We start from the raw sequence: 26,244 nt of genomic DNA, 5'->3' as shown, positions 1-26,244 counted from the left end.
TATTAACATTAATAAATAAGACATTACTTACAACTCCTAAATGCTTTACAAAGAGCACTTTCTACCAATCTATTGGGGACATGGGTTGGTGGTTTTTTTGATTACTTCAGTAGCACATCTCAATGCTTCAAGCTATGACCTGCCCGCTTACAAAAGAATCCAACATCAACTAGCTGTGACAAGTCAGTTAGTTCTTATTAAACTGACACAGACGGCTAAAAACTGAAAGGCACCACTGGGCACAAAAATTTTCACTTTCTCTTCCTTTATTACATACCAAAGCAGTCAAGTCATCAGTCGCCCAACAAAGAGAGGTGATAAATGAAACAAAGCAACCAACGACTAAAAGAAAAAAAGCTTCCTCTGGGAGTGTTGGTGAATGAGGAAGCACACAAAGGTTAACACAGAATCAACAGAGTGCCAGTCACATTGTTATCAGTTTAATGTACCCACAGATGACTGCACAATTCTCTATTATAGTTCTCTTTCCAAAAAAAGTGTGTGTTGTACAAAGGTTAAATCAGCACCACAGGTCTGATTTTTTCAAGAGACTTATCAGATAAGTAGTTTAAAGAAAATTGTTATTCTGTCCAAAATATACAAGACATTTGGCATCTAGAGTCATCAGTGTCTGCAAGCAAAGTTCATGCAGGTCAATCTTCAAAATCCTTTTAGCATGCACTCACAATGGTTTTACTTAAAGGGGCTCCGTGGAGCTCCAGTTGTTAGTTGATGTTAGTGGACCCTGCTCTCTGTTAGCGGAGGGGAGAGAGGCATTCGGACGATGAATTTGAGAACATGCATGAAGTCACATCCTATGGACTGTCACAGAAGTCTGACCTGAGTTATTTACAGAGAGATCCAGATTAAACATCTTATGCACATCGTCCAAATTGTCATTTTTCGGACAATTTACAATCCGCTCACATATGGCAAATGAAGAAGTGATTAATACATGTCAACTACTACAAATTGTTACAAATAGCCCCATTATGTTTGGTTCCAAGAATACATATTCACAATTTCACCATAACTGTCCTTCTTCATTAAATTTGACATAATAAACTCTGTTTTTAGGGCAGGATGGAAGGATTCCCAGCACTAACGTCCACTCACCCCATCCGTTCCTTGTAAGTTTTTGTATGTATGCAAACTGGACAAAACAAGCTGTTTTCCTGGAAGAGGTGTGCCACTGTAGCTCTTGCCCTCCTGTCCAGTCGTGGGATCACTCAGAAGTATGCTCACCCACGACATACGTTATTGCTTCCGCCTATTGTGTAGCTGCCATTGTGACAGTCATACTGGCATTTGCATACATTGCATTTCCTACAGATGAGACTCATGCCGTGACAACACGAGCCTCCTATTTTTATTCCCTTGTGATCTCTTAGCTGTGTGCAGCATATACAGTACTGGGATACAGCAGTTCTTCTTACAGGCGCAACATTTCCCAGTAGACTCTGCCTCCGCCGGTCCACTTGCAGGCCTCCACTCAGACCAACCAAACATATGGCCTGCCCTCATCCTCATCTCCCTCCTCAGTGCTCCACAGCAGAACAGTGCAGGCACGACACACGTTCTTGTCTTTTTAAAGGTGGCTCCAAGGATTCAGTGCATTTCTGTGTCATGTCCTTGACAGGCCTCAGCAGGTTACTTCTGTACAAACTTGAAAAATAATAGAAGCTGAAAATCTTGTTTTTGCCGACCTCTGGTGGTTGAAGTTCTCCTCTGGCAACAGTGATACAGAATTATTCTCAGGTCAGTACAGTAAAGGTGCAGCAGAGCTCTGTCCTGACACCACACCTGTTAAACGTGCAAGAGACCTGAAATCTTTCAGCCAGAAGTGAAACAAAGTGTTTTTGCCTGGTGTTAAATTAATTTGTGAATGTTCTCGATGAATTTGCCCAGAGTGGAAGTCCAGCTTTGCTGCACGCACTGCAGCGTACATGTACACATCAGGAGTTTTGCTGGAGGATACTGCTTTCGGGCACTAGAATAACTTTGCAGTGTTCCAAGCGTTCTGGCACCGGCATGTACAGATTCTGTCCAGTCTGAAAAATACAACAGCGTAATGAGCGTTTTGTGGAGATGGAGAGAGCAGATGAATATAGCAGTTTTGTTTTTTTTGTAGAAAATACCTTGAGGTCTTTTGGTCCGCTCATCATCATTTCCTTGAATATTGTAGAAGGATCTGGTATGGTGGGGCAAATTATGGTGCTGTGCCTACAAACAGACACATCACAACGAGAATGTCAATGCCAGAAAGCAACAACAAGCACACAAGGACTCCACCACCAGAATATAATATTTAAAATGAATGTTTTTTTCTGTCTCTGAAACAGATTCCTGCAATGCATTTTACGCTGAGAGTGTTAACAACTCACATCTGTAGTCAGATCTCTGCTCTGGCTTCTAGTGAACTGTACCATTTATCACAGCTGTACTTAAAACATCTTCAGAATGTACCTACACACACTGCTATGCCTGTCCACTGGTTAAACACTAACACAGGAGCTATAGGTATCTTTCATGTTAAATGGCAGCTGTGCAGATAATCTGGTTATAAGTCATTGAGAAACATTAGTTAAAGACATAAACTTTAACTCTTGGCATGTGTGTCAAAGGCACCCAATCAGCTTTTATAAAAGGTTTAGGTGTTGCAATAGTCTCAGTGACATGTTGCAGATCTCAGATACTCCATCACAAAGGTATGCTTTACAACACTGACTTTTGATATACTAGATTGCGAAATTTGGTATTAAGCCACTGGGCACCAAGAAATGTACTTCATACCATCTATAAACACTCCTAGGTGGAACTCTTTGTCTTAAGCCTACGTAGGCCAACTGTTCTCTTTCCAATACGTACCTCCTGAGGCAATAGCAAGACAGAATGACGCAGATGGACAGAATGATGGGGATGACAATGGCAACCACAGTCAGTGTCCTGTCAGGAGGCTCATTTTTACCTGTGATGAACAAGTGACACAATTTCTTCAGTTTTGTGAACAATTTCAAGCTTTTTGCTGTCATGTGGCAAGTAGTGCAGAGACATTTTGTGCTTTACATCTAGAGAACATCCTTTCATCAATGACTGATGTTACTGTAAGGCTATACACTGATATCCAGAGGGCTATTTCAGTGTTACCCCTAGGGCTGCAACCGACGATCATTTTCATCATCGATTGATCTGTTGATTATTGTCTCGATTAATCAATTTGGTTAAAATGTCAGAAAATGATGAAAATGTTGATCAGCCCAAAATGATGTCCAAAGATATTCAGTTAACTGTCATAGAGTGAAGAAACCAGAAAATATTCACATTCAAAGAGCTGGAATCAGAATTTCTCAAACCAATTCATTGATTATCAAAATAGTTGATTAATTTAAAAGTTGACAACTAATCCATTAATTGATGGCTCTTGTTCCCCCACCTTCTTAAACATCAACTCCAAGGACTTTTAAAGAACTTTCCAGGCCCTAATCGATACATTTCAATAATTCAGCTTATGGCAAGAACTTTTCTTTTTAGTAAAATTTTAGAAATCCAAGTGTTTTGTTGTAATAAATAATCAAATAATTCAAATAATAAAACTGGCATTTAAAGGTTTAAAATCCTGAAAATGATTGAATGTTTGGTAGTTTTGAGTAAGTTTGAAGTTGTTTAAGAGATTTAAAGTAAATCTGAGGAGGGCACAAGGGTAAATATATATATAATATATATATATATATATATATATTAGGACTTTGACATCGAACTTCGGTATTCAAATATAATTCGAATATTTAAAAAAAAAAGATATTCGAACGAATATCGGGCAGCTTCTAAATATTCGAATCTATAATGAGCATTATTTTTGGTAAATGTGTTTGCCTGAAAACATAGTTTTCAATCCAGATTCAAGGCTTTTTTCAGCCTGTTTTGTGAAACGCGAGCTCATGACCATTGATCACCTGGGGCTTCTGTACTGATGACGTTATCACGTTGTTAGCGCCTGATGCCTGTTTACACTTTTTCACAGAAAAACAATGGCGGAGCAAAAGCTGGTGCGCTGCTATCTTGCCATTTGCAACGCTCTTCTCTGGAGCCAGAAAACGTCAATCAGCTCGTCTTTTTGGTGAACAACTTAAAAAAGTCTGCAGCCAAGTAAACTGTAGCCTGCTAATTAGATAGCCTTTAATGGCGAATTATTAGCATAGGCTTTGATTGTTTCATTGTTCGGATAACGATAGTGTTATAATGGTGTTCTAGTGATAACTGATGTGTTTGATCAATTTTACATGTCAAAAGCGCCTTGTTTTTGGTTGGCGTATTGCTGTCAGATCGCTAAACAATTAGTCAGTGAGTGGTTGGTAATGTGAAACCATCTGTTAATGGGCCTGTGGCTGGTGGGCGTGTGCTGGTTTTGAATAGACATACAAATGGACCCTACCTTTATTTATTTGTGTTTCAGTACTTAGCCTGACTGGCTTATTTTTTATTTATTTTTGATAAGAACAGTGGATAGAACCTGTCTAAGCCTATGTGTAAAGGTCTGACTCAATAAAAAAAAAAACTTGACTTTTTTTCTGTCTATTGATTGATACACTGCCGTCTGGTGGACAGAACATGATCAAAATATTATCAATAAATATTCGAATATATTCGAATATTAATATTAATAAACAAACAAAGTTCGATATACATATATATATATATATATATATATATACACACACATATATACACACACACCTATATATATACACATATATATATATATATACACACACATATATATATATATGTATGTATATAAAATATATACAAGGGTATAATAATATACAAACAATCAACATAAAAACTAAGTGACTTAATAGAAATGTGGTTTAGCATGCTTCATAAATGCAGCATGAAAAATCAGTATAGTGAAATAAGTCAGTTACCATAAGGTACATATTCGCTGAAGTTGCTGGATATATGTCCGCATAACTCATCAATCCTGACTTTAGCTTTGAACCCATAAAGGCAGCGTTTATCATAGGGCACCTTCATGGTAGGATCTCCCCTGGTTGTGTTCTGGCATGTCTCCTATAAGATAGTAAGCACACAAAACAAAAGTATTGCTCTCTGTCAGGTATAGAGAAACTATATGGCATTGGGCAAATAATGAATACACATTTGTGGTGAAAACAACTCATTTTTACTGCTGAAATAAAAACTTAGTTCCCATTTGTGGTATTTGCAACTGATGGACTCAATGCTCAACTGTGAAGAAATTAAGTATCAGTGTAGCAAATGCAAAACAACAACAACAACAACATGAAAGAGGAGTTAAAAATGTTAGTATAAACAGTTACATCTGACAACTTACCATAACCATGCATTGTTTGTAGCAGACCTCATATTGCCAGCAGTCAGGGACTCCGACATTTGGAGGTGTCAAATTCACATTGAGGGAATCTCCTTCTTCTGTGATGTTCAGCTTTGGTGGATGTACCACTAAGGAGATATAACAAATATCCAATATTTACTGAATTGTCCTTGGCAGCAAAGGAAAACAAGATTCAATCACTGGTTCTACATGTATTTTAACAGCAAATACTTCATATATTAATTTCATAATTTGACATCAACAAAAAACTATTAGAGGTAACACCAACCAAGTACAGGTTTGAATGTGCTCATTCCAGCTTCAGTCTCCACAAGGATGCAGATGTTATCAATGCTAGTATCGATGTGTAGGTCACAACGATTCCTCTTTCCCAGGCTGTAAGGCTGATCACACTGCTTTAAACTTTTTATAGATTCCTCCGATTCTCCCTTCATCCTGCAATGACAAACAGGCAATGCATGCACGCTTTATGCAAATTATTTCACCAAAATAAAAAAACAACAACATAAAATTGCTTTGGTTTGCTTTCATTACAACTCCAATTCCAAAATAGTTTGGATGCTGTGTAAAACATAAATAAAACAGCTTTCTGACCTATGCTCTGAAACTGAAAACAGCACAAAGACAATATATGAATGTATATGTATGTATGTTTTACCTCATCTCAACTTTATTCATTTTTGTCAAACAAGTTTGGACAGGGGCAACAAAATACCACAAGCGACTGAGTGGAACATTCCACAGGTAAACAGGTTAATTGGTAAGAGGTGATAGTATTACGATTGGATATGAAAGGGGCATTCTCCAAATGCTCAGTTGCTCATGAGCAAGGCTAGGACAAGGTTACTGGGGATTATTGGGGCTCAGAAACACTTTGTGAACAGTTGTCAGTAAACAGCTCTTTAACATATGATTGCACGATGTCTTTATTTTAAAAAGCGTCCCAGCTGTTGTGGAATCAGTAGTGTTGCCTCTTTTTCCTCACTGGATCCTGCAATCCCTCCACACACCACTAGATGTCAATATAGATCACTGATTTTCTGCTGCTCATTAGTATCTGTGGACTGGTAAATATTGCTGAATTCTATTGCTAAATTTACACCACCAGCAGCCCTGTATGAAGCATGGAAATCCCATCCACATGCAGGCTCTTGCATTGCTGATGATCAGATAAGCACTATGATCCAGACATCTCAATTCTCTGGGAAATAGGGATGACAGGATGCTGCCGTAAATACAGAAATGAGATAGAAAGGGATAGCTTTATGCATAAATGACTCTCTTAAGAGGAACTATAGGAGCTATGCTAACCCAAATTACATTTATAAAGGCTACCATCTAACATTCAACAGGGACTTTAGCCAAACCTTTTGTACACTGAGGCCTCCATAACAGGCAATGTCTTTTGCCTTTTGCTCATCCCATTTTTTTCCCACTTTAATTAAACATCACTTGACAGGATTAAAGAATTTTGACAATCATCATCAAACTGTACTGCACATATCTGGAGGTACACATGTACTGTATTTCCTTTACTTTATCTGTTGCTGTAATTCTCACCTATATGAGAGCGTCACGTTTAGAGATGGATTTACTGGGATCCAGGAACAGCTCAGTATGTTGGGGTCAGTGAGACATCTGAAGTCCTTCACCACTTTAGCTTTACAAGACAAAGGAAAAAGTGTTACATACATACATAAAGCAAGTTTCAAGTATGGCTTTAGACCATCACAGTGGAAGCACAGGACAATCTCAATACTGTATCACATCACAGTCATTTCAGCTTTCTCCTTCTTACCTCTGGGCTTAGGGGGTTTAATGGTTATGATGGCTGGGGGGTTCCCTTTTGAAGCTTCTTGAAATTTACTACAGTCAGTACAGCATTTATCCAGAGTCCAAATGCTGTACATCCAATCAGAATCCGTTTCTTCGGTGAGAAGATATTTTGTGTAATTTGTCCCTCCAACACACGCCTGAAACAGGAGGAAAACAATATTAGCTTCATTGAAACCTAATGACATCAATATCAACTTTCTTTTTCCCCCCCTAATATTTTCTTCAGTTTTTGGTTTCTTATTTGTCTTCTGGACTTATTATCTAAACAACATGAACCACTGTGGTTTCACACTAATTCAAGGTTTGTATATTTATGTGTGTGGTTGTAGCTGTAGCTGTATTTTTGTATGTATTAGATAATGGGCCTCATGCATTAGCATGTTTGTATGCTTATCCTATACCTTTCTTAGGATGTATTTACATCTGGCTTGTTGGAGCATGCCACCATGGGTATATTCCCTGATTAATAGGTCAAAGGCTGTTAAAACTACCATTCTTGTATCCTACTCAGTGCTCTTTCAGTTAATTTAGTCCATTATAAAGTATTTGACAGCGATCTCACAGTAATAATTGTCCAAATCGATACTGTGTAAGACGCCCCCTTGTTATCCTGTCTCTACCCATTAGTCACTGTACATAACACGTGTGAGATCATTATCAAACTTAAGAACACAAATATACACATCAGAAGCATTAAAGTGCTGCATAAACTTCTGTCATTCACCACAATTCCCCATGTGGCCCCTGATGATGCAGGATGACAATTGCCAAAATTGTCTAAGCACCGTGTTACCTTTCAGTCTGTGTTACTACATGTTTATTCCTCTCATAACTCCTCTTGAACTGACATGCCGCAATATATAATTTTTTCCCTTAATCCCAAATTTACCAGACCAACACTGCAACGTTATTTTGCAGAAAGTGTCCCTAAAATCAAGCAATTTGTTGGCCCTGTGAGTTCAAATGGATTTTCATTGGTTGTCAGTTTGTGTTTAAATGAATTATCTAATTACTCTGAACAACATGATCCTTAAGATATCCTCCCCCACTGTCACTGTCTATATAGTTGTGTTGTGGACTCCACTATCCACTTAAAAAGTGCCCTTTTTATAGTTTTTGTTGTGACTTAAAATGAGAGGCAGTCAGAGGGACGTGGCAGTCATGGAAATATTAGATCATAGAATATTACAGCCTTTAGTAGGTGATGCTACACTATCAGATGTTATTAGAAAGGATGATTCCAGACAGAGACCTGCATAAAGGCCTTGAGGTAGCTGTCTGAGTGAGAGAACAGACAGTGAAATGTGAACATTTGCTTAAATATGCCAACAATCTAAAATATTTCTCAAAAAATTTGAATTTCATTTGTTTTAGTTATACATTTTATTTTATTAAAATGCATTACGGCATCCTATTTGAAGTCTAAATTCACTCAGATTAAGTCAGTATGACAGATAAGTCAAATGAGTGTTTTCCCCTGCAGTGAAGGGCAGACTCTATCACTGTGCAATACTGTATTTTGAAATGAATTAAAGTGTGTGTTTTGTTGTCATATAGAAAGAGCAGTCCTATGACTGAGTAATAATCTAATTATTGTATTATTATTATTTCTCCACTGATATTGTTGCAACCTGGGGACCCCAGGGCCCACCACCAATACCCAAAACACCAAGTTTCAACATGTTGCCTACTTCTCTTTGATTGTTCTCCATCACCATGAATTTGATCTCGTTGTTGTCTGGCAGACCTTCAGGCTTCTTCCAGAACAACCTCAGAGTAAACTTGTCGAGCCACTCGTGTGACAACTCTGTTGGTGGAGGAAGCAGCACTGTAGGACAAGAGATTTAAAAAAAGTAGAATTAATCTCACCTGTTCAGAATTAATTATACTGTTAGGCTGAAAGACTCACAAGAGGCTACCATCAGCCTAAGTAATCAATTCATTCATTTTCTACATGTATTATTGAATCACATTTGCTGCTGTCTCCATGTAAAAAATAAGACCGCAAGTCTTTTGACAACACTTGCTGCTGGTTTGAATATTTGATTACATTTCCAGATAAGGGCCCGCAAACTAATTTCTGCCCCGCGGCCCTTAGAAGGTTTGAGCGGCCATGATATTTTTAATTAGTTTAAAATAAAAAGTAAGAAAAAATGTAAATTTATAGTTAATTAAACTTAATTTTATAATTCTTTCACTGTCAACAAACAATGAAATGCTTTATAATAGAATTTTTTTAAGCAATTGTAAAGATTTATAAACAACTTTACTACAAATAATTGCATAATAACTGGTTTACAAGGCATTTCATTGTTTGTTAACTGTGAAATAACTAAATAATAGTAAGTTTAATTGACTATAAATGTATCATTTTTTCTAATTATGGCATTCTTTTCTCACCCTTACACACATTTAACTACCTTCTCAAACTTTGGCGTTGTGATGACAGGATACGGGACCACATGTTGTATTGTGTAAAAGCGGCAACGTGACTAATCATCTTTTGCAATAGAATGTTAGAGCTCGTCTTTCACAGACAACACTCTGGTCATTACTGCCAGCCGTCTTTTAACTCCAGAGTAAACCCTATCAGGTTGCATTTTCTGTAATTCTGAAGTCAGGAGCCTCATTTTCCCATGTGTTTCAGATCAGGCGAACACATTTTATCCAGTGGCATCATCACAGTAAAATTAAAGATTTGTCCATGCATGAAGAATGCATTAAGCAGAAAGGAGATTTATGAAAATTTCATTCATTTCCTTTCATATACTTTAATTGTCCCCGTAGGGAAATTTGTCGTGGACTCACTGACGGTCCGCAGTTTTAAAAATAAGAAGAACAGCAACATTGAATGATCGTACCAGGCGACACACATCACACATACAAGACAGGTGCACAGCAGACAATAAAAGTCGATCAATCAGTTACCCGTACTGTTACAGTACGCAGCAGCATAAAATATCAATCAATCAATCAATCAATCAATCAATCAATCAGTCAATCAGTCAATCAAACATTCAATTGTCAATCAATCAATCAGTCAATCAAACATTCAATTGTCAACCAATCAATCAATCAATCAGTCAATTAAACATTCAATTGTCAATCAATCAATCAATCAGTCAATTAATAACCTGTACTGATACAGTACACAGGGTAAAAAAAAATGGGTAACCCTTAATAAGAGCCATCATTAATAAATAAATAAAATAAAAATCATTAATAAAATGCTTTACTAACCAATTGTAAAGCATGCATTTGTAAATTTTATAAACATCAGTTGCAACTTTACAATAAATGATTTCTCAATAAATAGCTTATAGAGCATTTCATTGTTGTTCAATGTGAAATAATTGATAACTAACGTTTAATTAACCATAAATTTAACATATATTAACGATGATTATTATGAAATGTTACCTAAATATGTCTTACGCAGATTTCCATGTAGCGATGTTGTGTAAAAGACGATTCATTTCCGGCTGCATGGTCGCAAACTCGTACGAATCTGACGCACTTTACATTTTGTCTGCGCGTCTATTCTACAATCGAGGTAGTTGATTGCAGCAGTGGACCAAGGACTCAGGTCTTTTAAATCGAAGTGTCAACATCACTGTGTGAAAACACTCTGAAACAAGTCCCTGACTAAAGATTACACTTCAGTATGATCAAAACAGCAAACTGCACAACAGTGCATGTTGGGGTGAAAGCCCCTTTCAGAGAATTGTATTATGTAAACAGCATGTTATTGGAATATTATTACTGACGTAGCATTTTAATCTAACAGCTGGGGTGGAGCTCATATTAAATAGACCACATTATACAGGCTGCTGGGTAGTTTACTCCATAGCACACTGTATTTTATAAACCGATTCTGTTTTATTTGTAAAAGCTTATTCTGTCAAATAAGTCCAACCGTCAGATAAATGTAATTGACTTCAAACTACAATACATTTAAATATCAAAGCATATAACTGAAATACTCAAGTAAAGTACCTCAAAATTACCTTGAGGTAAGCCCACAGTACTTGGGTAAATGTAATTGATTAATTGGTGTTTATTGAAGTATTCATGTCCAATAAACACTTTTCCTTTACAGGTTTACTAAAAGTCCCTATAGATTCCTATTATATTCCAGTAGAAGGTAATTTTCTGTGACCATTCTAAAAATGAAATGATTTCACTGTAACAACTTGGAGAAACTCCAGGTAAAATAACCTGTAAATCCTCTTTTCTAACACGACTTTTGTTTGCCTCTATACTGTTACATTAATTTTCCAACCGAACATTTTTCATGGCATGTCTGAACATGACATGCATTTCACCGCAGAGCCTTTAGGTCGTGGTTGCGCTCAGCGCTCGCACCGTAATTACAACACTAAATGCGCAGCCACATCTAAACTTGTGTTTTTGAGCGCTGTTTGTAAAACGAGGCATAAATTATATTATTGAGCAACAGAAGAAAAATAACTCCCCAGAAAAGGCCTTTGAAAAGGTGTTTGTGGTCGTAATACGACTTCTCCTCCCCTCCCTCCCCCCTAAACCTACCTTTCTCAGCCGACACCTTTCCAGGACGGTGTTTCATACCTACTAAAGCTAATTACACGACGGGCAGCCACAAAAAAACGCCACGGCAACCTCTCAGCATTTGCCTACATCCTCATGAAACATATGAATAGGTAAACATACATTTCTAAAACTATTCTCAAACTAATTTTATATTCTCAATATGCCTGAAATGACACCTTTAGCCTCCTGTCAGATGTGCGTCATTAACGCCTGCTAAACTAACTTTCCGAGCCGACGTTAGCTGTGTTACCTTCAAAACCATACAAGGTAAAATGTCAAGTAGCCTTTTTTAATTTGAACTTCAACCCAAATGTGATGAGGGAGTCCTTACCTTCTTGGCAGTGAAGTTTCATTATCATGGCGGTGTATATTAACGAGGTGAGAAAACCCCGAGGAGTCATGTTGTCGTCGGGGAGTCAGAGCGTCTATTTCATCTGGAAGAAAGTCAGCGGTGCTCTTCAGACGACACTCCGAGCAAAATCAAAGCTGGGGGGGGGCAGTTTCTACTGCACACGACTGGAAAATTCAGGAAAAACGACGTGGGAACAAGAAGAAGAAAGAAAAAACACTAAAAAAGAAAGGGTCTCACTGGAGAATGTAGAGTACAGCAGTCATCAGACACCTTGATGTGCTCCGCGGTGCCCGCTCAGTCTGCGGGAACGGCGGGGCGGAGTCGATGCGAGAAGTGGGAGGAAAGCTGCGGTGGCCCGTACGTCAGTGACACTCAGTAAGAAGGAATGTTAAACCAGTTCTGCTCTTCCTACACCTAAAACACATAACCGTCCACAAAACGGTGCGTTAATTAAAAGACAGAATAAAAAAAAAAAAAGCAAGCTGTCCCATTGGTTTCCTTCAATGAAAGCAGAGCGCGCATGCGTGTGAGCTTAAGTGCAATATCCCCCAAACCTCAAGTGTCCTTCCATTACTCCAGGAAATAGGCTCTAAATGAGTCTGTGAATCATTAAGCTGATTATGTGCATGGTAATGGATTTATGCAGCAACAAACCGTACAGAGTGGACAAACTGCAAAGCCGTGAAAAAACAAACAGAGACATACAGTACATTTGATCCCTGCAGTATTTCCTGAAACCCTGTCAGGATAAATGAGTGAGCAAGTTTTCGCTTACCTCACAAACCCTCTAACAGGATGTAGGAGTGTATGACTCAAAGAACCATTTGGTGTACATGTGGTATCAAGATGTTGTTTTGTAATGGGGTTCAGTGTGTGGGGTCTCTTTAAAGGGGGTTGGTCGTGAGGTTCAGGGGTCACAAGCAGTGGCGGACTCAAGCTGTCTGAGGGGCACGAGTGCAAAAAATGAAAAGGGCACCAGCGAGCAGAAAGTTGTGATGGTGAAGCTAGAACTGAGGCACACAGGCACATAGAGGCCAACTCATTTTCTAGTACTTAGTGCACCCAATTGGGTTCCATTTTCCAAAAAGCATGTGGGATTTTTTTTTATTGGATTTAAGATTACTGCAGAAAATAAACTCGGTAAATAAAGATTTGTTCAGCAAGATTATCTTAATTGTACACCATTTTTATTTTTGAAGCATAAATGAAATCATCAGATGTAAAGAAGCTAATGTTAGGCTATAAACAAACTACACTGCAGTTGCATGACTTCAATGTCACCACCACTAAGCCTCTTACATTACAGACAATCCACATAAACTGCTCAATCTCAGAACTGCTCCCCAGAAGTGCAGAAGTGCTAACTAATTTCCGGGTTATGTAATCATTCCTGCAGTGCTCTAGAGGGCACTTCATTAAGTTATATCTACCGTAGTGTCATTTAACATGAACAAAACTGGTTCATAAGGACATGATCTTCCCTGCCTGGTGTTGAATAACTTGCGAGGCAGATGGATTTGCAAGATCATGTGATCTCGAGAATCTATCTCACCAGGCTGCAAGCTATGTGCTGGTGGTTGTTTGGACCAATTAGTGTCCTCTGAGGGACTACTGGCAGCTGAAGACAGCAGCCACAGGCGTGGGTTAGGTCTGAGGACATGCGAGAGAAGTGATTGGTCCTTTGAAAACAACGGCAGCTCCTCAAGAGGTTAGAGGTAAGCATTGCTGCTGCTATAGCATCAGTTATATCAGAACTCTAGAGTGTATTTCATTGAATGAAGAGCAAAGAAGGGGACTGACGGCCCTTATCAGTGGTAAAGTTGTTTTCACGCTTCTCTTGAGTGGCTTCAGCAAGAGTTTGATTTACCAACTGACTCCGCTGGTGGCGCTCGCCTGCTGTTGTGCTGAACAGTTGAAGTTAGCATGTGATAGACTTTTAGTACAATTACTTGGCAAGTATTTTTCTTTTATAGCCTTTGGTTTCAGATACCAGATGGTTCTGTGTAACAAACCATATGGTTCTGTGTCACAAACGATCTGGCACACGAGGTTGCATTTAAGTTAGCCATGAAGTTGAGAATGAATTCATCAGCAGAGGAATGTTTTGTGAAAGCTTGAGAACAGCATCTAAATGGAGATTGTTTTGTCAACTACTGTCAAGGTCAAGAAAGACTTTTCCATCTCAATAGTTTTTTTCCAGGTTTTATTGGAAAAAGACTTTACAAAGTAAGTTTGACAAGCAGCCGCACTTCAGTATATAATGCAATAAAAACAAAAAAAAAATCTCTCTGCTAGGACAGATTTGGACTGAACGGGAGTCCAAAATGTTTCAAATATAAATACATACATACATACAGTACATACATGGATACAGAATTCACTTTACAGCATGACAACAAATTATGTACATTTGCTTAAATATTATTCATCTATCTGCTAATTACAGTGTAGCACTTGTGAAATACTGTGTATAACCAGCACATGATGAAGGTCTTATTACTTGAGATAAGGAAGTCTTTTCAGAAGGCTGAGCAGAAAGGCACTGGATCATAAACCAGATGAGAGGAACTCTTCACTCACTCACTCACTCCACTGAAGTAAATATTATCACACTGCTGTGATCAGTGTGTCCTGTCTTCAAATCCTGTTTCTGGCTTCCAATGTGTACAGGCCATAAAATGAGCCCACAGAGAATACTGTTTCAATGATTGTGTTACAGCTCTGATAGAATTTAACATAATATTTTTTCTGCTATGACATTGCTAATTACCTCTAATACAATCCTGAACATTAGTTATTACCAACAATAGTAACTGAGCTGCTTTTAACTAAGCAAACTCTTCTTAAGAGCAGCTCTATCACACAGCTTTAATACAACCCTGAGGTCTGTCTTTGATTTCCTTTAAGGTTTTTACATTTGTCATTGAACAAACAGGGTCGTAACTTTGGCCCAGTGCTTGCTACAACCAGTTTACCTGGCTGGAATGCCCTTCTAGCCCTCAAGCACGAACCCTTGGCATGACTGATTCAACCGCATGCTTTCAGTTTGGGTACGTATTAAAACAAAACCGGTTGAGTAAGGATATTGCTCACCTTGCAGGCTCAACATAAAAAAACACTGCTCTGGTACAAAGAAAAGTCTACTCAAGTATTAAAAACTCATTTTGGAGAAGCGTGGCGTGTCCTGCATAGATATGGAGGGCAACATTGCAGAGAGAGTGTGAAAAAAATATGTTTTAGTCCAGTATCTCCCTCTAAAGGAACGATATTCAAATCCTAAAGTTCATCGCAAAAGGCAGAAAAAAGTGCAATGCAACCTAGCATGATTCAGCAGAACACCGATACCTGGCATGCCGACATTAAGTTGGTTTCTGCTTCGATACATTCTCAGAAATACTGCTGCTGTGGTTTGAACATTATATCCAACTGCTGTGCTGTGTTCTTCCAGCCCGGTCATTTTCTGATGCTGAGGATAGCCGAATGGCACCTCCGCCTGGGGGTGTATTTTGCAAGCATTGCCAGGCAGCCATGAACACGAAGAGCCGCCCCTGTTATCATCTAATTCAGGTCCTTGAGGGAAAAGTGAGAGGATATGCATGAGGGCGGGTGGCACGGCAGAGGGAGGCCAGCGGGACAGAGGTCAGCCCAGGTCGGTGGACGTACCACTGATGGCACGGAATACATGGTGGGAGGTTTGTAGCAGCGAGCGCATCATATCCTCCTGGTAGATCTGGGGTCGAAGCAAAACACATGAAGAGTGTCAGTTCTCACTTGAAGGCACAGGTCTCACACACACACACACACACGACACACACACACACACACACACACACACACACACACACACACACACACACCAAACTCAAGTCAGATAAATGTGATGTTTATGTGATGGAATACAATGAACCAAAAGTGTCACATCTTTCACAATTACATTGCAACAAAAGTAAATATGAACTACACATTCACATGGAGAGAGTCCATACATTATTCCTCATTGCTGTATGGAAAATCATGCAGTCCTTGCACCACACCTTAGTTTTCAAACACTTATCAGAACTGTTTTGATGTCCGTCTGTGTCCTGGTTTGCACGAACGCTTTGCATGTCCAACCACTGTGGCAGGCTGATTATCACACTTATGTTAATCTTAAACTAATCGCTGAACAAATCTGAGATGTGAGAGGGAGGCAGCAGGTTTCCAGCATGGCTAGTTGTGTTTACTAAATATTTATATTTATTTCAACCAAACAACACTAGCTGCAGCAGAAATGTATTACCAAACGTATCCTTGCAGCAGAGCAGGAAATGTATGACTTGACACTGTGTTCAGAGCGGTAAATGGAAAGGTCTACAGGGTGAGACACATTTGTATATATTATTTTATTCAATTAATTTAGTTATGAGTTGATTAATGAATGTTATTGACACTATGCACACTCTTCAGGCAGCAGTTTAAAAACATTCCCAACAATGGACAGGATGATCAAATGACATGTTATTATACTGTCCTCTGAGAACAGATCAGGTTACCAGCCAGACAAATAAAGACAACACCCAATATGTTTGGTTATCGTGTTTGTCTCGTATCTTTACCCTCAACGTTTCCAACAATGTTCTTACAAAGAGAAATCTGTATCTTATTTAAGATGCGTTTACAGTGCGTTTCATTTGGTCGCCTGAAGCAATAACTTCCCGGAAAACATCAGATGATACATCAGACAGTGGGCAGGGAAGTCGACAAATGTGACTAAACGTAATGTGAATAACATTTTAAAATATCACCTCGTCTGTGAACATTTCTGCATCAGTCACATAAATAGATTTTCATTGGCAATTGTGGTTATTTAATAATGAAGACAACGCCTCCCATGATTGCACACTACTTACTGTATGTCTTTTGTTTTGTTTCGATTGACAGACCCCTAGTGGCTGACGCATTCACTTGTAACACAGATTTCAGTTGTTCCTCTATAGTTTTTATTTCTGTAGTTGGAAATAAAAGAGTCATCAGAATTAAAACCAATTTAAATTTACGGGGCTGATATAATGAATGGCATTCAAGAAGCTTTCATATACAGTATAGCTATTAAAAAGCCACATTTTTATATTAGGTTTTGTATTAATTAGTGAAGTGAACACTCGTGGTCCTGGTTATATGTTTGGAAGTCATTCGATGAAGGCAACGAGCTGCAACGTTTTCATCTCACAATAAAGTTGTTTACACTGCAGGTGTTCTGGAGTTTTGACCTCTCCAGACTTTATGCCTCTCCATGCAGTGTGGAAGTAGGTCAGGTTGCGCCAGAGACGCCTTCTCTGCTGTTCCTAAGTTATAAAGATGAACACCATCTGATTCACTTAAGTAGATCTGTGTACTTCATGAATCTAAATATGAGCATCATATAGGATATTTACTACAATTTTGACAGTCTACTACAAAATGTTTACATGCTTTAATGTGAGAACTGAATAAGGTTAAAACTATTCATCTGCTAAATCTGTTGTGTTTGTTTCCAACCCAGTCACTGGACTCAGTGTTTATATGCAGCCCTACTGTATATATCAGCTGAGTATTTGATTTTATCAGGGCTATTTTTGAACATACAGTTTGAGTCATCTTGTTTATTTATCAGCTGTCATTCTAGTGTCAAGGTTGCCATTTCGATATCCTTGTTTTGCTACTGCAACCACTGCAGGACTGATGAGAGAAACCTGGATGACGTGTTCATTTGTCAGTGCTCTTGGCAGTAAATCCACAACCAGGAAGTAGTTTTTATACCTGTCGCCAGGAAACCTCTGTGCAGGTAAATAGAATTTGATTATAGCATCAATGGTCTATCTCATTTGCATAGTTTTCAACACCATCTGTGGGGCCAGTGTTTTCCAAGATCTATAATGCAAATCCCTTTTCATGTCTCGGAGTGATCCGAAAAGTTTTGATTCAGTGAATGTCTGCAACACCTGCCAAAACCTGTGAATGCCTTATAAAAAAAAAAATTGAGTGCACTTTATTTGACATTAAATTGCTGCATGTGCCTGATTCATTCTCTTTAATTCCCCCTGATTTATAATCAAGGCCTAATTACCTTTAAACCATGAAATGTCTCAAAAAAATGAACTTAGAATGTGCACAGTCGTAATGAATGTGTTTCAGAACCGGACAAAAACACAAACTGAGCTTGAACACACCAGATGATCACATTACCTGTTTTTCCTCAAAGCTAATGGCCAGCACATTGGAGAGAAAAAGCGCACCAGTTAGTTTGATAAGAGCAGCCAAAGTATTATCACATGTCAGCATGTACAATGACACACTGAAACTCAATCTGATAACACGACCCAACCTGTGGTAGCTATGCTGCAATATAGCCATGACACAATTTTACTGACGCCAGAGAGAGCAAAGTACACAATAATGGTTCTAATCTATTTTTACACTCAACTCAACCTAAGGAGAATCAGATAGCTCCCCTGGCATGGATTTTAAGAACAGCAACAGATGAGTGTATTTACCATCTTACTGTATGTGATTCTGGGAGTCATTCTTCCAGGAAATGTTTATGAGGAAATTCAGTTTACAATTATCCCTGGACATTACATTAATGCAGTTTCCAATTGCAACACATCATGACTCACTTCAAATCTGACCATGACCAATGTTAAGAATCACACCCACAGAAAGAAGGATAAGGAAGTATGTCGATTTTTGAGCCAACCCTACATCACAGTGGCTGCTGAAAGTTATTGAAAACATTTGTAGACAAGGCCAAGGAATTTATTAATGAAACGTAACCAGCGGGGTTCATAGAGTGATAATGTGCCAGTTGTATTCTCGCCCATGAAAGTGAACCACTCAGGTTTTCTTCTTGTTGCCTTTTACAGCCTCACGTCCCCTTTCTGATCATTTGCATTGTACTAGGCATGAACTTTAACTTTGCTGCTGCTCGAGGTAATTATGGGTACAATAAAATAATAGACTCACATATAAAGAAGATGTGAAAAACAGAAAACCTGGCGACAATGTTCTAATTTGATTGTTCTAACAATGTTTGTCATATGTATAGTTCATTGTTTGATTTGGCTCAGTTTATGTGCGATTCCCCACCCAGCTCACAGTGGACAATAATCTCATTAACATATCTTTTACATAGAGCCAGGCCGACTATAATGCAGAAACAGTAGTTGGTACTGTCACTATAGTAACTTCTGCTCAAAGAGTTCAACCATATTATGAAAAGATATATTTATCCCTTAACTTAACAATATCTACTATCTTCTCTGCCCAAAACCACAGCATTACAGAGGTTGATAGAGCTTTGTCCGTGGAGCCTACAGCACTGAAGGATTAGTGTTCCCCTTAACCTGGATAATCAAAAGAACAAACTGTGAGCAGTTGTCATGGAGACTATTTCTTAAGTAGCAAAAGGCTCTAATGAAAACAATTTTAAAGTGAGGTCTAAGCATTATCCTGACAAAAAGGCCATTCATGTTGCTGTTCAATGTTCTAAATGTCATTATGTTCATATCAAACTATGTTGTATACAATAAAGCGCAAACAAAGATATGTCAAAACCAGCACACAAAACCAAAACTATCTGCAGGGTAAGATACGAGAGCAGGGGTGCCAGAGCTTTTTCTCTTTGCGGTACGAAACTGAAAGTTAATCGTAAAGTTTTCACTGATTGTGCTGTAAAAAGGCTAAATGGTACTTGGATCCCACGTTCCCTTTGAAACTCTCACCAAAATGCAACCTAGGCTTGTTTTGTGAAGGAACCAAGTCAAACCTTCGTGTAAAAGAATAATTACGACGAAAAAGCCACTTTTAAGATTTACCGTACTTTTGTTTTCGGGTCAAAATCATTTTCAATTGCATGCTAGGGGCAACATTACGGTAGGGCTGTGCAATTAATCTAATTTTGATCGTGATTCCGTTTTTTGGGTCAAACGATCTCCAAACTAATATAATCGAATTGAAACGATTTATTTGGCATTTTTCGTTGTACAGTAAACCTAGAGATTTTCTGAAAGAGACGCGCATGCGCAATTCAGTCCCTGCCCGAAAGCATTCAACCTAGCCCTGCTGACTGGCACTCACTCAACTAAATTACATAATCGCCATCAGTCAACAGGATGCTGTCTGACTCTGTCACTCGCGGGGAGGGATGCTGTTTTCTGGGGGAAAGTTCACTGAAGTCTTGGTGGAGGTCTGAATCACCGCGACAAACACTTGGTGAGTTTAAGTTTTTTGCCGGGGACAGACGCTGTTTTTCGGGCAGAAATGTGACGAAGAGTTGGTCGGACAGACACTCCTCATATAGGTTGCCAAAAACACGACCAGTTACTACATTACTGTTGTTTGGTCCTGTAACGTTGCTTTGTGGGACATTTCTCTATTTTGTTGAGTGATGGACCTGTATAGTTATCACACAGTGAACACCATCGGATCATCACACCCCCGCTCCGCGCCGCCGGCTTATCTGTTCACCCTGGTTTGGTTCGCCAATACTGCGCGTCAGACATCGATCTCAGACACACTGTATAATGCGACTCCTTATCTGTCAAATCCGGACAGGCACAAGAAAATAACAGCTGCCATTGGATACTTTTTAGCTAAAGATATGCACCCTATCGTATATTTATATTTATTTTATTCATTAAATGTTTTATAGAAATTGCAGAACAGTTGGATACATATTTGTACATTATTTTCAATTTGAACATTTTGTATTATTCGATTTGAACATTTCATGTATTTTTTTGAGAGAAATGCTGAATAAATGCATCATGTTTCCAAACTCAAAAATAATCGTTTAAATAATCGTGATTTCAATATTGACCAAAATAATCGTGATTATGATTTTTTCCATAATCGAGCAGCCCTACATTATGGTAGCATCAAAATTGCTATTTTTACTGGCCGTCCTGCCAGTCGAGAAGCGTCGATCCCCGAGTGCGACGTAACATGGGGGAGAGTAAAGGTGGAAAGCTCCTAAAGCGTCGCACTCGGGGATCGATTCTTCTCGACTGGCAGGAGCGGAGCAAGCTACTGCTAGTGTGAGTTGTTCAAAAACCTTCTTTTTAGTAAACTCTGTGTACACAAACAATGTTCTCAATGCTGGTGTTCATGTGTAGAGACCCTGGTGATACTACGAGCAAAGTTTCATGTTGTGTCGAGTCCTCTTAGTGTTTTAAAAATAGCGATTTTGATGCTACCGTAATGTTGCCCCTAGCACACAATTGAAAACGATTTTGATCCGAAAACGAAAATACGGTAAATCTTAAAAGTGGCTTTTTCGTTATAATTATGCTTTTACGCGAAGGTTTGACTCGGGTTCCTTCGCAAAAAAAAGTTTCACTTTAATTGGCTGTTTTCAAGGGTCAAGCTGCCTACTGTGCTCAGATTACATTATAAAAAATATCTAACAGTTAGGGATCCTGCAGATTTTATTATTTTATTACAGAGTGAACTGACCCTTACTTTATGAACATGAGCCATTGTGTCTTGATTATTTTTGAAGACAATGAAATAATTTACAAAATATGAATTACCTGAATGTGGCATTGTGACATATGACATGTGGCAGATTTATCAGTCGTCTTACAGTGATCATTAGCCCCTTGGCCACAACATACTGTAGCACAACACTTTCCACTCACCCATCCTCACACCCAGCACGCCCTCTCTGTTTTTCATGCAGACAAAATGGTGCCAATGGTTTTAAAGTGATTACGACAGGATTTGCTATTAGTGGTGGCAGAATTCACAGGAGGCCCGTGTTTCATTTCAGCAGCAGCTTGTCTGACCAACGGCACATCAAAGGCAAACTAAGCGTCTGTGTGAAAAAGTACATTTACCTGCTCGTGGATGATGTCAGACAGCTCCTTTACCATGTCTTTGAAATTGGACTTGAGGCCCTCGTGATACTCAAACTGGTCCTCTTTGATCAGACGTTCATTTATGTCCAGAGCAATACTGCATGCCTGGACAAAACGCCTGCAAGTATCAAAAATAAAATGACAAACTTCGTGACAACCTTCAATGACTGTTCATGAGATCACTTATTAACTGTTGGCAATAGTTAACAATACGTGTTAACAAGAAATGAGGAAGTTGAACAACATTATGAGAAAAAATGTAAGACAAATAATTGAGACTAAACAAGCAGCTTAGTCAGATAGGTCATATGTTACCTGAAAATGTCTTTAAGGTCTTTTACTTTCTTGTTGCCAGACTGGTTGGATTTGCTGTCATCCAGGAATGCTCTAGCGTAGGCCATGGGACCTGCATTCACCTGCAGCAAAACATAAGCATTCTTATACTCAGTCAGTACACAGACAGACAGATTCCAATCAGCAGGTATGCTTTGTACTTTCGCATGGCACACAACTGGTGATCCCAGTCCAGTTTTGCAAAGTAACTGTACATTTATAGACATGTTTCCTCTAAATACAAATTTGATGTCTAGTCAGATTTTACCTATAAAAATGCAATAAAAGCGAGTGATTCACCATGCAGCACGTGTTTACACCCTTTGGTGTGTCTTGAAGTGACTTCAAGCCTTTACCTGCACAGAGACGCAGCCCTGCAGTTTGAGCTGCAGTTGGATCATGTCCACCTCCTGGCTGGAGCAGAGCTTGGTCAGCTCGACCGTTCGCGCCTTCATCTCGTCTATGGCCACGTCCACCGGCTTAAGCTCCACCTGCTTCTCCCCCACCACCTCTATGCGCTTCTTCACATACGGGAAAGTGTTGGCAGCTGGGGACAAGAGAGCAGCCTGAGACATGCGTGCAAAGATGACAAACTAAAGTAAACACAAGTGAATTGTGCTTCTTTACAGGGTCATCTTCAGGGTAATCCCTCGGTTGCTTGCTTGTCATGAGCAAGCAATCGAATGTGATGACAAGCACACTATAAAAGCTTTCGCAGCCTCTGTGGCAACCTAATGTTTGCTTTGATGGCACTGCAAACGAGCAGCACCAGAAACAGCCAAAGTATCTTTGTTTTCTTTAGTGTGTTATTGAGATGCTAAGTATTGTCTCTCTTGATAAAAACTCTATGGCCACAATGACAACCATATGTATGCAGTTAATAAGGAAGAATAGTATCACTCAGAGCTGGTCGATGACACTTTAATGTTTGCTGTCACTTCCCAGCACTGCACATATATACAGAACAATAGGTGTGCATTAAAGGGACACTTCACCCCAAAAATCCAGAATACATATTTTTCCTCTTACCTGTTATATTTATTCATCTAAATTGTTTTGGTGTGATTCGCAGAGTTTTGGCAATATCGTCCATGGAGATGTTTGCCTTCTCTAGAATATAATGACACTCGATGGCACTCAGCTTGTGGTGCTCATATACATTTGAAAAACTCAGTAATGTCACTTTACAGAAATCATGACCTGGTTACTCAAGATAATCAATGGACCTTCTGAGGAGTTTCAAGTGGGGACTATTTTCTCTCCGCATCACCGCGAAGGAAGAACCTTATTTAAGCTAGCCAATATTACAGCTTATTTTTTCCTACAATTTCAACTGCTCACAACAAAGTCTGTGGATTACCTTGAGTAACATGGTCATGATTTCTGGAAGGAGTCATTGCTGTTGAGTTTTCCCAATTAATGTTTCTGACACTTGTACCATCAAGTTAAATTACACTGAAGAGAAGGTAGACATCTCTACAGCTGATATCACCTCAACTCTGCAACTCAGACAAAAACAATCTAGATGGTTAAACAGCACTACAGGTAGGAGGAAAAATATGTAGTGTTTATTTTTGGTTGACTGTCCCTTCAATTGTGACTTCAAACAGATGAGATAAACAGCTGAGGTTTCCTTTGATGACTCTGTGAGGTGTGTCATCATGATAATAAAGAACAATGCATTATGTGGTGGAGCTTGTGTGATAGTTTCGCAAGGCTAACATGACACAATTAACTGCAAATGTCAGAGTCTTTGTGAACCAGTGTGTTTCACATACTTGTGAGCACAATCCTCCTCTTGCACTGCTCCTCCACCCCACCGTGTTTTTTGCCCGACAGCGTGTAAGGTGTCTCGAATACAAAGCGGTTGATGTTGTGGCACTTCTCAAAGTCTGTCTTCTTCTCTGGCGCCTCCTTCTCCTCGAAGTACGGCTTGACAAACGTCACCTGGACGTAGGCAAACTTTGGGTCCAGCTCTTTGGGGTTAACCTGTGGGAAAGCGATGGCCTTTAATATATAACAGCACTACATGTGTGAGAGTTGGGCAGTAAGTATGGCTTAAATCACATGAAAGTGAACTGCTGAAGATTAATGAAAACGTCCAAAAGAAACTTTAACTTTCCTGAGATCACCATGGTAATAAATCACTCCCTTTATTTCAACACATGCTGCCTCACTGACCTCCACTGACTCTTCAACAGACCACAAAGTTTAGGTAAAAACAATCAAGCATTCAAAGAAGTCAATTTGCAATCTGTCAACTGAGACTTCACAATGACTCCACTGAGAACAAACTGAATATTTCCCACATTATATTGAACAAAAGATATTTTCTAAGTAAACACAACAGTGGGGTGGCAATGCCAAATGGCTTACTTGCATTTCTGACTGCATTTCAACAAAAATAACAAGGTCAGTGACCACACATCAAGACTATTTATTCCAAACACCTCCCACCTTTTCCTTCCTCTATTTATGTACCACACCTTGTTTGAGTCCTGGATTATCTTGACGTTTTCCGGCCCAAACTTTTCCCCGTAGAGTGTCAGCAGCCGCTGAGAGATTTCGGACAGCCCTGTGAGTTTGGGCTCTTTGTAAATGTACTCCTTCCCGTCCTCTTCCTCAAAGAAGCCCTGTGCAAAATACATGTTCACTCAGTTATACAAAATAATGAGAGACGGTCCATCTAAAGTGTGCTGGAAAAAGTTTGCATTACAAGAACCCATTTAGTTCAGTAATTCATCTTAAAAGTTAGTTTTTCTTTTGTGTTTTCAATACAAAATGTGCCAATATCATTATAAAGATGGCTGGATTAGACTTATTCAGCCTTTTTTAAGATACTACGGATGCAAATACAGCTAGCTTGAGCTGTTTTTTACCCTAAGGAATATCTCTGCACTGCACAAGTAAGATTATCATCAACACAAGTTCACTCCATTCTCCTCACTTCTAAATATCTATTCTACTTTACCATATTTTAACGCTGTCTGGCAAATTTACCTCCTGAAATGCAGTTTTTTAGTTGTGATGTATGGTAAGATTCATGATTCAAGAACTATGCCAGTTTATGATGTTTCAGGAGGCTTTCTATTGCTCACGTGTTATCAGGGTGATGATGTGACAGCACAATAATGATACAATCAAATAAAAAACCTGACAACCTGAGATGAAGAGTGATTTATAACAACACCCATTCGACGCACATTCTGTTTCACCCAACACTACTGTATGCAAATACATTTCAAAGGGCCCTCCCTGTCTGTGCACTGTCATTGTAACAGCAGCTTAAAGCTGCTACAAGAATTTTTTTTGGTGATTCTGGTGATCCTTTTGACAAAAGATGACGAGTAAACTACAGAGCAGCTACTTTCCTCAGGCTGTGAGACTTCACATTTCATCCTCAGCGCTCTGCCATAAAAAACTATTTTAATTTATGACTTAGTGTACAGAAACAGCCAGTCTTCTTGCTGATGGTCTCGTTTGCTTACGCAGGTCATACAGAGGCACCATAAACTGAGACTGTTTCATGACAAAGTCCTTTAAAGTTCCTTGTAGTACGCTTAAATAAATAAGACCCCTTGTTGAGCTCACCTGTCCATAAAAGGCCACCCTAAAGTACGTCCCGAGCAGCCTGCGGCCTGATTGTATCACCTCCATGATCTTATTGTAGGCTCTGTGCAGAGTGTCGTACAGCCGGCTTAGTTTCTGGAAAAATGAGACAAATCCGCATCAGATTGTTTGTGTTATTGGATGAACTTGGCAGAGTGTGCAAAAATAAGCAAAAACATTTCAGTTATGTAATGTCCAACAAACTTGTGTCAAATTTGAACATGTTGTATGTCAATTATTTGATACTTTGACTAGAGATTTGTCACTTAAGGCATAATGCTGTGATGCCCATTTGT

At 39.0% G+C, this 26,244-nt stretch overlaps 2 protein-coding genes across 3 annotated transcripts in view; both read right to left on the bottom strand.

The window, feature by feature from the left end:
- Nucleotides 1-248: 248 nt before the first annotated feature.
- LOC311251583 (interleukin-13 receptor subunit alpha-1-like) lies at nucleotides 249-12,437 on the bottom strand. Its single transcript, XM_084344072.1, has 10 exons — nucleotides 12,111-12,437; nucleotides 8,902-9,038; nucleotides 7,173-7,347; nucleotides 6,935-7,034; nucleotides 5,643-5,809; nucleotides 5,354-5,481; nucleotides 4,926-5,070; nucleotides 2,869-2,968; nucleotides 2,139-2,223; nucleotides 249-2,051 (listed from the first exon to the last, which is right to left on the bottom strand). Exons 1-10 carry the CDS (start codon nucleotides 12,178-12,180, stop codon nucleotides 1,956-1,958), a joined length of 1,203 nt encoding a protein of 400 aa, XP_084200198.1. The 5' UTR covers nucleotides 12,181-12,437; the 3' UTR covers nucleotides 249-1,955.
- A 1,876-nt stretch (nucleotides 12,438-14,313) lies between these two features.
- The window catches only part of dock11 (dedicator of cytokinesis 11), a 69,026-nt gene continuing 57,095 nt past the window's right edge, over nucleotides 14,314-26,244 (bottom strand). For both annotated transcript variants that reach the window (XM_084344562.1, XM_084344563.1), the window contains 7 exons: nucleotides 25,931-26,044; nucleotides 24,826-24,972; nucleotides 24,118-24,328; nucleotides 22,696-22,886; nucleotides 22,322-22,422; nucleotides 21,986-22,124; nucleotides 14,314-15,861 (listed from right to left, as the gene is read on the bottom strand). In XM_084344562.1, the coding sequence (XP_084200688.1) occupies nucleotides 15,772-15,861; nucleotides 21,986-22,124; nucleotides 22,322-22,422; nucleotides 22,696-22,886; nucleotides 24,118-24,328; nucleotides 24,826-24,972; nucleotides 25,931-26,044 (993 nt within the window). In that variant the 3' untranslated portion in view covers nucleotides 14,314-15,771. The remainder of the gene's footprint in view (nucleotides 15,862-21,985; nucleotides 22,125-22,321; nucleotides 22,423-22,695; nucleotides 22,887-24,117; nucleotides 24,329-24,825; nucleotides 24,973-25,930; nucleotides 26,045-26,244) is intronic.

The sequence above is a fragment of the Pagrus pagrus genome, assembly GCF_965226575.1.
Source record: "Pagrus pagrus genome assembly, chromosome: 22".
Classification (NCBI taxonomy): domain Eukaryota; kingdom Metazoa; phylum Chordata; class Actinopteri; order Spariformes; family Sparidae; genus Pagrus; species Pagrus pagrus.
Note: the sequence above shows the minus strand (reverse complement) of the source record. Positions and strands in the feature narration are given on the sequence as shown.

Excerpts from the sequence above, each read along its gene's own strand:
- LOC311251583 (XM_084344072.1), bottom strand. The coding sequence starts at position 12,180 with ATGACTCCTCGGGGTTTTCTCACCTCGTTAATATACACCGCCATGATA. Across the intron at positions 9,039-12,110 it reads GAAACTTCACTGCCAAGAAG|TGCTGCTTCCTCCACCAACA; the intron begins GTAAGGACTCCC and ends CTTGTCCTACAG. Across the intron at positions 5,482-5,642 it reads CACATTCAAACCTGTACTTG|TGGTACATCCACCAAAGCTG; the intron begins GTTGGTGTTACC and ends ATATCTCCTTAG.